This window comes from Oratosquilla oratoria, chromosome 12, assembly GCF_046742065.1.
Source record: "Oratosquilla oratoria isolate Oo_2021 chromosome 12, ASM4674206v1, whole genome shotgun sequence".
NCBI lineage: Eukaryota > Metazoa > Arthropoda > Malacostraca > Stomatopoda > Squillidae > Oratosquilla > Oratosquilla oratoria.
Window position 1 is genome coordinate 35,622,629 of NC_134788.1, and position 15,114 is coordinate 35,637,742.

The following is a 15,114-nucleotide window of genomic DNA, read 5'->3' on the forward strand; positions in this document are numbered from 1 at the left end:
CTATATATTCCACTCCCCTCCACCCTCTTCCCTCCCTCTTATCTTGGCACCTCCTGGATGACAACGGGTCATCCCTGCACCCTGTCCACTGCCCTGGGTGAGAACCAGTGTTGCAAGACCCAGCACATCCAAAGCAAGGCCGATTCGTTAAATCAGCAACCCCCACTCTCCGTCCCCCCATGCAGAAAAGGAAAAGACGGGGAGAAATCCCTTACATAAATCAACAAATAAGGGAAACAAGGACACATGTGCCCTGGACTGGAACCCCACCTCAGTAAGACTTCCTCGAAGTAAGCCACGGCAAATCACATACGGGGTGTAACTGGACCAAAGGCGTATGCCGCAGGGACATGATTGGATCGATGGAGAGGCTTTGTTGTGTCGGGAACACATCCACACCATATGTCACAGGTGGCCAAACTTGCTTAACGTAAGAGCCGTATTCGATAAAGTCCGGATGTTTGAGCCGCAAGACATGAACAAAACTGAATATAAAGCTTGATCTTTATTTATTTATTCATTTCTATTTTATTTAATTATTTATTCATTTCTATTTTATTTATTCATTTATTTATTTCTCCTTCCACTCCACTACACATTTACCTATCTCTTCACTTACTAGTATAGCCACCCCTTCCCTCCCTCGCCCTCTCTTCACTCCTGATAACCTCCCACTTACACTCCCAAACTTACACTCACCCTTCCCTTTCAACTTAGTTTCACTCAAAGCCAACACATCCATCTTTCTTCTCACAAACATACTACCTATCTCTTCCCTTTTACTCTCATCTGTACCACATCCACACACATTAAAAGACCCAAACCTCAGGGTGCTGGTCCGAAAACTCCCAGACCCTCTTATGCCTTCACTCTTTCGTTTAGGAATGTCCCCTGTGGGGCTACAAGGAGAGGATGCCTAGTCCCAATACCCGTCCCTTTCTTCTCGCCTCTTACGATCCAAGTGGAAATACTTGGTGGCAGTATTCTTTTCCCCCACCACAGGAGTGGAGTGGAAGGAGGTTTCCGCAAGGATAATGTGGATGAAGGTGAAACTGGGAAAGGAGATGTGGATCTTTGTGAGTGCATATGGGCCTGGCAGTGAGAAGAGTGTAGAAGAAAGGGAGGCCTTTTGGATAGATTTAAATGAGTGCATAGAGGATTTAGGAAGAAATGTCAATGTAATAGTACTGGGAGACCTTAATGCTAGGGTAGGAAATGGTCCAATTGATGGAGTGGTTGGGAAATGTGGAGTTCCAGGAAAGAATCGTAGTGGAGAGTTGATGGTGGAAATGTGTCTAGAGAGTTGATGATAGCAAATACAGTGTTTTGGAAGAAAGTCAAGCATAAGTACACATGGGAGAGGGTGGTGAATGGAAGGGTGGTACATAGAGCCTTGATGGATTATGTAGTGGTAAATAGGACTATGATGGGAAGAGTTAAGGATGTACATGTGCTAAGGGGAGAGGGTGGGGGAATATCAGATCATTTTTTGGTGGAAGGTATGTTGAGAGTGGAGGATAGATGGAGAAAGAGGAAAGGGACAAAAGGTAGGGAGGTGCTTAGAGTGAACTCTTTAAGTGAAAATTAAAAGGAGAAGGAGTACAAGAAGAAGCTGAAGGAGGAGTGGGAGGGAGTGAAGGATAGAGTGGAGCTAGGTGTGGAGGAGGAATGGGGATGGTTCAAGGAGGGAGTCATAAAGTGTGCAAGGATGGTGTGTGGAACAAGAAGGACAGAAGGAAATAGAAGGAAGGGTAGTGAATGGTGGGATGAGGAAACAAAGAAGGTTGTAGAAGAGCAGAAGCGAGCTTTCACAGATTGGTTACAAAATAGGATGATGGAGTCATATGAGAGGTACAAAGAAAAGAAAAGAGAAGTAAAGCAAAAGGTAAAGGAGGCAAAGAGGAGAGCAGATGTGAGGTGGGGTAAGAGTACGACAGAAATTTTTGAAAGTAATAAAAAGATGTTTTGGAAAGAAATTAAGAGAGGAAGAGGAGGCGAATCAAGTAGAGAAGAAAAGGTAAAATGTGCAGATGGAGAGATGATAATGGAAGAGAAGGCAGTAAGGGGAAGATGGGCAGAATATTTTAGGGAGTTGCTAAATGTGAAGGAGGATAGGGAGGGAAAGATAGTTGCAGTGGGAAATGCTAAGAAAATGACCATGATGAGTGAGGAAAATGGAAGAGAAATAAGGAAGGATGAGGTGAAGGCAGTTGTTAAGATGATGAAACCAGGTAAGGCACCTGGGCTGGATGGATGCCATGCAGAATGTTTAAAAAAAGGAGGTACAGTGATGGTGGACTGGTTGGTGAGGTTATTTAATGTTTGCTGGAGAGAGGGTAGAGTGCCGGAGGACTGGAGGAGTGCCTGTATAGTTCCTCTTTACAAGGGAAAAGGGGACAAGTGTGAATGTAGTAGTTTCAGAGGGATTAGCTTGTTAAGTGTAGTTGGGAAGGCTTATGGGAGGATCTTGATTGAGAGGATTAGGAGAGGAACAGAGGGAGTAATTGATGAGGAACAGTGTGGTTTTAGGACGGGTAGAGGTTGTGTAGATCAGATTTTTGTGGTAAGACAAATATGTGAGAAAGCTATAGGAAAGGGGAAGGATGTTTTTTGGGCTTTTATGGATCTGGAAAAGGCTTACGATAGGGTAGACAGAAAGGCACTGTGGGAGGTTATGCAGATATATGGGATAGGAGGAAAGCTTCTAGGAGCTGTCAAGAGTTTTTATGAGAGTAGTAGAGCTTGTGTCAGGATTAGAAATGGAGAGAGTGAGTGGTTTGAGGTAAAGGTGGGACTTCGTCAAGGATGCGTTATGTCACCCTGGCTGTTCAACTTATACATGGATGGGGTAGTGCAAGAGGTAAATGCAAGGGTAGTGGGTCAGGGATTGGAGATGGTTAAAGAAAATGGAGAAAAGTGGGAGGTGAGCCAGCTGTTGTTTGCGGACAACACTGCACTTGTGGCAGGATCGGAGGAGGGATTGAGGAAGTTGGTGACAGAGTTTAGGAGAGTGTGTGATAGAAGAAAGCTAAAGATAAATGTGGGTAAAAGTAAGGTGATGAGATGTACAAGGGGTGAAAGTGGCAGTAGACTGGAAGTGAGCATTAAGGGAGAGCGACTGGAGGAAGTGGATAGTTTTAGATACTTGGGTGCAAATGTGGCAGGAAAAAGTGGAGTGAAGGTGGAGGTAGAATGTAGATTGAGAGAAGTGAGTAAATGCCTTGGTGGATTAAAGAGTGTAATGAGGAATAGACATTTGGGAATGGATGCGAAGAGGAGACTGTATGAAGGAGTGATTGTGCCAACAGCACTGTATGGGGCAGAAACATGGATCATAAGAGAGGAAGAGAGAAGGAGTTTGAATGTGTTTGAGATGAGGTGTCTGAGAAGTATGATGGGGGTTACTAGGCTGGATAGAGTGAGAAATGAGGAGGTGAGGAGGAGAACGGGGGTGGAAAGGGAGTTGGGAGATAGGGTTGATGAAAGAGTATTAGGATGGTTTGGACACATGGAAAGAATGAGTGAAGAAAGACTAGTAAAAGAGGTATGGAAGGCAGATGTGGAGGGAGTGAACATGAGGGGACGTCCTAGGATGAGGTGGATGGATGGGGTGAAGGGGGCTTTGGGGAAGAGGGGAATGTCTGTTGAGGAAGGACAGGAGAGGTCAGAAGACAGGGGTGAATGTAGAATGGTTGTATATGGATGATGATGTGATGCATGAGGTGGAATGGGTGGGGGGATGGGGGATGGGGGATGAGGTAGTATGTGTGAGCAAAATTTGACGCAGCCTGAAGGGATTTCTCCACGTCTTCTCCTTTTATGCATGGGGGGATGGAGAGGGGGGGTCGCCGATTTAATGAAGCGGCCTTGCTGTGGATTTGTTGTGTCTTGCGACACTGCTTCTGACCCAGGGCAGTGGACAAGGTGCAGGGATGACCCGTCATCCCGGAGGTGCTAAGATAAGAGGGAGGGTGGAGGGGTGTGGAGTGTATTCAGGGATGTAATGGGTGGAATAAATTTTATGCCTTTTCCTTTTTGGCTACCTCCCTTGTAAGGGGGAAAAAGCCTTGGTATATGTATGCTAAGAGAATGGATCCTAAGAGGAGACTGTATGAAGGAGTGATTGTGCCTACAGCATTGTATGGGGCAGAAACATGGAACATAAGAGAAGAAGAGAGAAGGAGTTTGAATGTGTTTGAGATGAGGTGTCTGAGAAGTATGATGGGGGTTACTAGGCTGGATAGAGTGAGAAATGAGGAGGTGAGGAGGAGAACAGGGGTGGAAAAGGAGCTGGGAGATAGGGTTGATGAAAGAATATTAGGATGGTTTGGACACATGGAAAGAATGAGTGAAAAAAGACTAGTAAAAGAGGTATGGAAGGCAGATGTGGAGGGAGTGAACATGAAGGGACGTCCTAGGATGAGGTGGATGGATGGGGTGAAAGGGGCTTTGGGGAAGAGGGGGAATGTCTGTTGAGGAAGGACAGGAAAGGTCAGAAGACAGGGGTGAATGGAGAATGGTTGTATATGGATGATGTTGTGATTGCATGAGGTGGAATGGGCGGGGGATGGGGGGTGAGGTAGCATGTGTGAGCAAAATTTGACGCAGCCCGAAGGGATTTCTCCCCTTCTTCTCCTTTTATGCATGGGGGGATGGAGAGGGGGGGGTCGCCAATTCAATGAAGCAGCCTTGCTGGGGATGTGCTGTGTCTTGCGACACTGTTTCTGACCAAGGACAGTGGACAAGGTGCAGGGATGACCCATCATCCAGGAGGTGCTAAGATAAGAGGGAGGGTGGAGGGGTGTGGAGTGTATTCAGGGATGGAATGGGTGGAAATGATTTTATGCCTTTTCCTTTTTGTCTACCTCCCTTGTAAGGGGGAAAAAGCCTTGGTAAATGTATGTATGTATATGTATGTGTATGTATGTGATGAAAAAAGAAGATCGCCCAACATATTTCCGTGAGCCACATTAGAAAGGATTACAAAGGCGGAGCATGCCGACAGGAGACCTTTTGATCCATATCTAGGTCGGATGAAAAAAAAAAAAAAAAAAAAAAAAAAAAAAAATCATATTAATAATAAATTAAAACTATAATAATGTAAAAATAACAAATAAAATACATAAATAAATGCATAGGTATAGTTGAATAACAAACAAAAAGGTAAATAGTAAATGATTATAAATTGACATATAACTAATAATAACTGAAAATCAGACAGACAAATTATAACAAAACAAAAACAAATAATATAACATAAATTATAATCATTACAGCATCTTACTTAGGTATTTATCTAAATGATTCTTAAAACTTCGAACTGAACTACATTGTACTACCTGTGCAGGAAGTTTATTCCATTCATTAACTACACGGTTGGCAAAGTTGTTTCTACCTACTTCCAAATTGAATCTATTTCCGGACAGTTTGAGACCATTGTTTCTTGTCTGATTCTCATTCAATGTGAAAATTTGGTCACTTTTGATGTTGTCAATTCCCTTTAAAATCTTAAAGACCTGTATCAAGTCACCTCTGAGTCTACGCTTTTTTAGGGAAAACAGATTCATGTGCTTAAGTCGATTTTCGTATGATTTATTTTTGATATTTGGAATCAGTTTTGTGGCTCGCCGTTGTACTTTTTCCAGTCTGTCAATGTCTTTAATGAGATTCGGTGACCATACGGAAACAGCATATTCCAAATGTGGACGAACTAACGATTTATATAGCTTGTTAATGAGTGATGGACTTTTGAAATCAAAAGATCGCGCAATCAATCCCAGAATCTTATTTGCTTTCTCAGAGGCTGAAATACACTGCTTGGATGATTTGAGGTCGTTACTGATAATTACGCCGAGATCTTTTTCACTATCCACTTTTGTTAACGAATTTCCAAATAACTTGTAATCGTACTTACTGTTATTTTTACCTATGTGCATTACCTTGCATTTACTTGTGTTAAATTTTATTAGCCACTTTTCAGACCATTGCTGTAATTGATCTAAATCTTCTTGAATATCTAATTGGTTTGAGTGATCATTTGCCACTCCGCACAGTTTTGTATCATCAGCAAATTTGGAAACAGTAGATTTTAGTCCATGGTCTATATCATTTATATATACTATGAATAGAAGTGGCCCAAGAACGGAACCCTGAGGAACTCCACTTGCAACACTTTTCCATCCAGAAGTTTTTCCATTTAAAACAACTCTCTGTTTTCGACTATTCAACCAATTACTAGTCCAACCTAATAGGCTACCACTTATTCCATGCAAAGCTAATTTAGTAAGTAGTCTTTCGTGTGGGACGGTATCAAAAGCTTTTGCAAAGTCTAGATATATTAAATCTATATTGTTTCTTTTGTCATAATTCGAGATAACTGTGTTGTAGAATTCGAGTAAGTTAGTCACACAAGAACGTTTCGGTCTGAAACCATGCTGGCTATCATTTATCAAATGGTTACTTTCTAAATGATATTCGATATCATCTCTGATGATAGTTTCCATTATTTTTCCTACGATCGAAGTCAAACTTATAGGCCTATAGTTATTTGGTTTCTTTTTGTCACATATCAAAGGTCAAAAAGCCACGGTTTGGAGAGCGCTGCCATACACAAACAAAACCCGTTCATTCAACCCTCCTACCGCAGCAGTGCCACACTATGTTCCTGTGTAAGGTAGCACCGCCTACTGAGAGACAACTGTGAACCAATTATGAAAGATCCAGATGCCTCCCAGCCACAAGGGGCTGTCAAACAACCCCCATCTGTGCAAGAACGTGTGGCAACTCTAATTATTTGCCATGTGCAACCTTTGCCTTCTCTGAAAAGTATGTGCGCACCTGTGTGAGTCGCCATCTGATTGTTTTAGCAAATACGCACGATTGTTTTCGAACAATTTATACACACCAGCCAGGTGGCAAAGTAATCTCATTTGCGATAAAATTGCTAGAGTAAGAAGCAGGAAAAAAACAAAGCAATTATTGGTCTGGTGGTTGGCAAGTTACCGTATTTTCAGAGAATTTATAAAGTTGATATTTGGGTGGAACTTCTTTATTGAATGGATGTTAATAACATTTGAAAACCTTGTTTGTGCACATTTTCTCTTTATGTGCGCTAAATGTAGAACATGTGCATGCGCACACAGCTTAGAAGGAATGCTGGCTGTACGGCCGTGTAGGAGCTGCAGGTTTCCCGCACAAGATATCTGGGGCAACAGATCGAACGATCGATTCTCTCTTGGCACCTCTGAGACGAGGGGCCAATCGTACAAATAGAACCCGAAGCTGTGATAGACAACGAAACCTTTTCTACTTACGTCTCTTTCCTTCTCTCGATCCCTGAAGCAGAGCGTCAGCAGTGACACGTGCGTCGACTTTTCCCTATCCACCGAGCGTGCTTCAATGGCCTGAGCCAGATATTTGTTGACTCGGTTCGTCGGTGCGTGAGGGAGGGATGAGTGTCGCTTCTTGAAGGGTCGCTTTAACTTGTCAGACAGCAGGCTGGACTGCAACAGACAAATAAAACAATACACTTCGTAAGCAGGAAGACCCAGTTATTCCGTCTGCTGAGAGACATCATCCGTACGAATGAAATCAAGGAAGTTGACAATACATCCATCAATGAGGTCCCGGTTGTTGTTTTTTTTTAAGCGAGAAAAATATATACGTAATTAAGTTGTTATAGGTCAAGGATTAACTGATTAAAACTGGGTAAAATGAGGAGATTACTATGCAAAACTGAAATTAATTTGCCAAAACATGAATGAATTAAAAACGCTTACCTCAGAGTGAATTTAAAAATAGCAAACATTAGAATTAATGTCATCATTTATCATGAGAACAGAGAGGAACTGTATGCTAAACTGGGACGATATCAAGACATTACAAGATAAGCATAGAAAGGGAAATAATGATAAAAAAAACACTAAATATAAGGCTGGAAAGGGAGAGAGAAAGCACAACAACAAACACACAACATTCTAAAGCTAACAAATTTACACTACATTCAAGTAACACCTCTCAAACTACCTGGAAATCAAATTGTCTACAATCATATACACAAATACTTGTGTACATGGCTTTCCAACAACTAGCTCTCCCCCCTTTGCAGGGGATAGCCGTTACTACCTGTACAACGTGAGAGGGAAAACAGAGCTCCTACGTGTGAAGGTGGGCTAGTACAATCTCCTCGCTGCATGTACGTGTATATTTACATACTGTGTATGCATACTACGTGTGTATATATAATATATATATACATACATATATATATATATATATATATATATATATATATATATATGCAATAAAAACACTAGGAACGTCTGTTCACAAATGCATAACCACTGGGAAAAATAAACAAACGAAGCAGAGCGCTTTCGTGTAATAACATCTTCAGTGCTAATACAAAGAAGGAATTATTTGTTTCATTAGTTTACTTTTTCCAGTGGTTACTTATGCATATATATATATATATATATATATATATATATATATATATATATTTATATGTATATATATTTATATGTATATAATCACAAAGACACCACAGTTGTAAAGCAAAAGGGCTATATAGCTATTAGCTGCCGAAATATAGAAGTCATGCTTTCTTCTAAGTTTCCTTTTATTCCAACTGTGGGTTCTTTGTGATTATTATTTACAATATGCCACTACATTTTGTCCAAGTGATATATATATATATATATATATATATATATATATATATATATACATATATATCTATATACATATATATGTATATATATATATATATATATCACAGTAATATCATAGCACATGAGTTAAATAAACTTTTTATCCCATAGTCAGAAAAGAAGACACTACTATCGAAAGTTCTGTATATTTCGATCACTAACTGTGATCCTCTTTCTGATGAAGAGGATCACAGTTAGTGATCGAAATATACAGAACTTTTGACATTAGTGTCTTCTTTTCCAGCTGTGGGATAAAAGTTTATATACATATACATATATATATATATATATATATATACTTATATATACATACACATAGATATACAACACATATTATATGCACTGTCTGAAGAAGGAGGAGATTGAGGAAGTTTTCAAAGAAGAAAGATATATAAATTTGTTCTTGGAGAAATTTGATGAATAGTGGACAGGATACGGAAAAACCTACAGAGAGAGTATGACATGGGACAAATGGGTAAACCAAACGGTTGTAAGGAGAGTGTATGCAGGCAAGGGAAGGGCGGGGGGCAATCTACATTGCCACGGAGATGTGGTCAATTGTGCTCGGCTACGGCCGGACAGGCAAGATCAAGACACAAGCAGCTTGTAAGACTCCGTTCTGGATTTACACCAAGAGGCACTCAGCCACCTTTGGGCCCGTCTCCTTTGCCCTCTGGACTAGGACAGCCCGGTGTGTGGTCGTCGCCGGAAACTGCTGAGAACTGAGTTGGCAGGACGACCCAATTTAACTCGTTCGCTCTTTTACTCCAATGAGGTTCGGAGCAGTCGTCCAACTCTTCTGTGGCTCGACTCGTATCGTCCGGCACTGGACGCACCTGTAAGTGTGCAGTCACCAGACGAACCCCAGATCCTGCCCGTGACGACCAACCGAGACACTGGGGGACAACGGAGCAAAACTTCCTCCCCAGTCCACCAGATCCTCCCCAGTTTGTTGCCACAACGACCTCTGTTGGCTACCATGGCAAAGGTTGAGGGGATGGCAGTTTGAACCCTGCCACCGGTGAAGTTGAACCAAGGGCACGGTTCATTGAATTCCAGGCTACAAAGTCCTCTGTGAGGGGCACCGTCCTAGCCTTCTGATTCGGGGGAGTCTGTGACGTTAAATCGTGTCATCGTCTTCAGTGTTGAGTGAACATGGAGGGAGGATTACCGTATAACAAAGCGGCAGGGGCACGGCATCTCTGGTTCTCCGGCTCTGGTCGTCATCAGGCCCTATGGTCTCTCGGCATCATATTGGCTTTGACACGAGTGGTGTGGCACACACCGTCCACACGGAGTTACGACAGTAGGAGTTATGAATGGGTGTTCGACGGGACGGGTGTGGAGTGGGCGTATGTTCTGATTCGGCCACCCCCAGCTAAGGGGGGGGGGGTAAAGGACCCTCTGGTACGTACATGTACACAGGCGTATTCATTTGCCTGTTACGAAAAAAGATGGCAGGGTCAAACCACACACCTGCTTCGTGTACGTTACAACCCGCTACACACACCTCCCGTCTCAGCACCTGGAGGACGTATGTTACACGTCTCAGCACCCAGAGACGTGTTCCTCTCAAAAGTAACACCTTTCCTCCACTGGCGGGCCAAAGTTACGTCCACAGAAGACGAGCCTCGAACGGGTCAACACATGAGTAGTCCCAAGAGGAGGAGTAGAAGTAGGAGAGGAGGAGGAGGAAGAAGAAGAGGAGTAAGAAGAAGAGGAGTAGCAAGAAGAGGAGTAGGAAGAGGAGGCAGAAGAGGATTAAGAAGAAGAGGAGGAAGAAGAGGAGTAAGAAGAAGAGGAGGAAGAAGAGGAGGAGGAGAAGAGGAGGAAGGAGGAGGAGGAGGAGTAAGAAGAAGAGTAGGAAGAAGAGGAGTAAGAAGAAGAGGAGGAGTAGCAAGAGGAGTAGGAAGAGGAGGCAGAAGAGGAGGAAGAAGAGGAGGAAGAAGAGGAGGAGGAAGAAGAGGAGGAGAAGGAGAAGGAGGAGGAGTAGGAGGAAGAGGAGGAGGAAGAAGAGGAAGAGGAAGAGGAGAAGGAGGAGGAGGAGAAGGAGGAGGAGAAGGAGGAGGAGGAGGAGGACCTGCCTGATGGAGGTTCTCAGTGGCAGCAGCATTACGTGGGGGGAGGGGTCACTACGCCAGTGGATAGAAATCGGACAAAAATCCTGGATCTGTCCCTCTTCAAATCCATGCATTGTGTGTGTGTGTGCGTGTGTGTGTTTACCTTGGTCTTTTGGATCACATGCTGGACTTGTGATCAACAGCTAGTTCCCTCGCGGAAGAGAGCTCAGGGCTCGTATGACCGATCTATGGGTAATGCTGTGACCTTACACGCACACACACATACCCAACTCCCCGCCCACAAGAGTTGGAGTAACGACTCGAAGCAAAGCAATACTGCCCTGGGCGGGATTCGAACCTGGACCGCGCCACCGAGTGTATGTATTCACCTCGGATCTGCTGCAGTCTCTGTCGAGACAGCCAGACACCACCCTACGGCAGTGAGCTCAGAGCTCCTTATTAGCTGATCTCTGGGTAGGTCTGAGACCACTCACACACCACAAACTGGGACAGCAAGGTTACAACTCCTTGACTAACGTCCCGTACCTACTCGCTGCTAGGTGAACAGGGGCTACACATGAAAGGAGACAAACCCAACTTATCTCCGCCCGACCGGGGAATCGAATCCCGGTTCTCTGGCTTGTGGAGCCAGTGCTTTACCAATCCGCCACCGAGCCGTGTGTGTGTGTGTGTGTGTGTGTGTGTGTGGAGGGGGAGTGGATGAGTATGAGGACAAGGTATGTTAGGAGGAGGAGGAGGAGGAGGAGGAAGAGGAGTTGTGCATCCCTACATACGGAGAAACTTTATTCATTCCATTACGTGTCAGAGGACCAATAGGAGGAGGGGTGGGGGGGGGCGTGTGTCGCAGTACGTAGATTGGCTGTAGTACATGAGGGCACCGCAAGGACTTGACCATATCTGGGCTTTAAAAGTGGGTCATTGTCGTTGTTGGTCGTTGTTAGTCAGGAGCTCGGACAATTCCCTTCAGGACCTGGGACATCCTCACTGCCCAGAGCACAGAACCGCACTGTACACCTATTTCGTCTTGATTTGCGGGTCGAGCAGGAGGAGGTCCTGCCTCCCTACAATGACCGCCCACCCTCCCTTCCTGCTCTCTCTCTCTCTCTTTCTTCCTCACTCCTCCTCTCTCTCTGTTTCCAACAACACCCACCCTCCCTTCCTGCTCTCTCTCTTCTTCACCCTCCCTTCCTGCTCTCTCTCTCTTCTCTCCTCTCTCCCTTTCCTCCTCTCTCCTCCTCTCTCTTCTTCACTCACTCTCCTCCCCACTCTCCCTCTCACCTCTCTGATGCCCATCTCCTCTCTTTCAACATCCGTCCCTTTGACACATTAACCACGCTTTCCATGTCCTGCTTCAAATGACCTAAGAAAAACAAGGCTCACTCCCACAGCAACGTCGCCAGTGAAACGTCTCCACAAAGCGAGAGGCAATTATCTTATACGTCAATCAACCAATCGATCAATCTATTGTTCCCTGGGTCTCCCTTACGGGTGGCTAGCAATTGCCACCAGATTGGCTCGAACATCGCTTAAGGAAGAAATACAGTGTTGTCTGGGTACGGCTACATATGGTGGGACGGTGCTTTTTCGACCAGAACGAAATAAGTAAGGTGCGTCTGTGCCGTGGGAATGGAGGTGCCTAATCGGTGCCGCACAAGCAAAACAAAACTCACCTCTCGTCAAATGCATCCCTACTTTCGACCCACGCAATTCAGGGGGGAAAAACGAATCTCTAATATGCAAACCGCCCGTCTCTACGAAGCCCTCGCTCATCCAGAAATTCCCTTTTATTTTCTTTTATTCGTTTATTACTTTATTATATTTTTTTCTGACACAATTAAACTCTAGGATATATCTGAATTACTGATGTTGTTGGATATTATCTCAATAAATATCTAATCTGCAAATTTCTTTTGTTTTTCTTATATTCATTTATTAATTTATTTCTTTTTTTCCGACACAAACTCTGTAGGATATCTCTGAATTACCGATGTTGTTGAATATCATCCCAACAGTAGAGCTGAGTACATTTATTTATGGTCGCATCCATGTAGTTGCCACAGAGTTCACTACACATTTTCAGCCACGAAGTCACAAGCAGTATAAGAATGAGCTGCTAATTCTAAAGTGACGGCTGCCTGGAAAGTGAACCTGGCCATGTAGGCATCAAAATTGGCGATTTCCTCAGTAGCGAACTGACCAAGCACATCGCCAATTCCTAAAATGTCGTCAAGATTGTTTTCGCTCCAATACTAACCACTTCAGTACGCGTCAAATTCTCGCCCGCAGCATCGGCTGCCATATGTATGATGCATCACACTACTCACATAAAATATAAAGTCACTGCTGTATTACTTGTTCTCTTTTACACGAAAAACATAATCAAACCTATTCACAGATTGCAGGGGTAACTCATGTACAACTAAAAATATATATATATATATATATATATATATATAATCAAGACACTGATGCCGGTATCCTCGTGTATCCACTTGCGCCCCATGACACCTACATAGGCATTATCGTACCGAAGTGGTTACGTGTGATGTCCAATCTGCTCTGACGACATAAAGGACCGCTGGTCAGTTTTCATCTACGGAAGGAAAGTCCCCACAGAAGCGGAAGAGCACCTCCTGATCAGCCGCGACAAGGAACTTGGACGAAAAGTTGTGCTAGGCGGCCTCTGGCTCTGCCTATAAGGTTATGACATGCTGTCCTCCCGTGTCGTTGGTGCACAGACCTTAGAGTCGCACTTTTAAAACCTTTTGCCAGCTCTAGCGAATTGCTTCTATCATTGGGACGTAGAATTTTACTAACTTTATCAATTATACTTATGGAAATGACCAGTAGATTTTTTTTAGGTGAGCCAGTAAGATAGGTCAACTCAACCAGAAATCCAGGTGAAATTAATTTTTAATGACAGAAAGCGTTCTTCAGGGTTGGCGAATGGTTTTAAACGTATGGCCATAAATGAACACCTGTTGGACAGTCTCGAGATCCTTATGCATCCTGGTCACAGATCCTACGTAAGATGCGGCTTTTCAAGTCTCGCTTACCGAAAAGCTACAGACCAGGTTGGTGATCAAACACGAGATTTTTTCTTTTCAATCAAACGTCTTTGCTTGACTCCTGCTTCGAAATTTGGCAACTCGCCTCCTCCCGTGGGAGTATCTAGACCAGTGTTTCTCAACCAGGGTTTCCCAGAACCCTAAGGTTCCACAAAAGGTCCCTAAGGGTTCCGCAAGAACATGTGAGATAAGCTAATGCACGTTTGATTTTTGATTTTCATATACATAATATAATTTGACATTTGACATGCACGGCATATTCTTGGTTATTGTAATAATGTAATATAGACATCATCCTATCTAACCTATTATTATGATGAAAACAAAATGAGAAAGATGGTATACTTTCTTTTTTTGTGCAGGGGTTCCTTGAGACGTGCAATTTATTTAAAAGGTTACGCAAGGGTAAAAAGGTTGAGAAACACTGATCTAAACAACGACAGTTTGCAAGGTCGTTGTAGTTCAAGGTGTTCCATGTCGTCCGTGTGTCGGTTGCATCTGGGGCAGTTTGAGTCTGCGACCAGGCCGACTCAGTCTTGCAAACAAAGCAAAAGCTTTTCACGCTTTCTCACTGTCCCAAGTTCCTCGAACGACCAAGAAACTCTGGGACGGGAATGAGGTTCTCCTCGTTGTGACGCAAGTTCTTCGAACGACCATTGAAAAGGTTCTCCTAACTTCCCCAGCGAGTAAGTTGCTCTGACAGACGAGGTAGCTTGATGCGGGCACACTTTTCCATGGGAACGTGAACAAGCACTTCCTTCCTTAGGGTTGAGGAGGAACTATACACAAAAGAGGGTGGTCAAATATAAGAGGAGACCAGCACATAGGAGGACAGAAAGGTGCTAAAATAAGCAAATGATTACTTATTTAAAAGGATTGAAGCAAAGAATTTAACTGAATGAATTATCCATTTCAAAGATAAAATACAAAATCATGAGCATTATTATCTTTATCATTATTAATTATAATCATTATTAAACCATTTACAACAGTTAAAAAACCATTCAAATTAAAACCAAGACTATCAAATCCTTGGGTCGAAATGACGGAAGAGCGCAAGGGAGGGAATGCGAGCGAGACAAGCTTCCGCCGCCACAGCCCGGAACTCACTTGTTGATTGGCTCTCTCAATTTCGTAGTATTCGTGAAAGAATATATTCCTCTGAAAATCAAAACGAGTTGTGGTTAGTACAGGAAGTAGTTACGGTTGTTATCTCACCCCTAGAGACTGGCATGCCACCACCAACACCATTAA

At 43.4% G+C, this 15,114-nt stretch overlaps 1 protein-coding gene across 6 annotated transcripts in view; it reads right to left on the reverse strand.

Annotated features, from left to right (window-relative positions):
- The window catches only part of LOC143031388 (uncharacterized), a 155,811-nt gene that overhangs the window by 66,050 nt on the left and 74,647 nt on the right, over nt 1-15,114 (reverse strand). For 5 of the 6 annotated variants that reach the window (XM_076195137.1, XM_076195138.1, XM_076195133.1 and 2 more), the window contains 2 exons: nt 14,971-15,021; nt 7,314-7,502 (listed from right to left, as the gene is read on the reverse strand). In XM_076195137.1, the coding sequence (XP_076051252.1) occupies nt 7,314-7,502; nt 14,971-15,021 (240 nt within the window). The remainder of the gene's footprint in view (nt 1-7,313; nt 7,503-14,970; nt 15,022-15,114) is intronic. The other variant, XM_076195136.1, reaches the window with a different exon arrangement.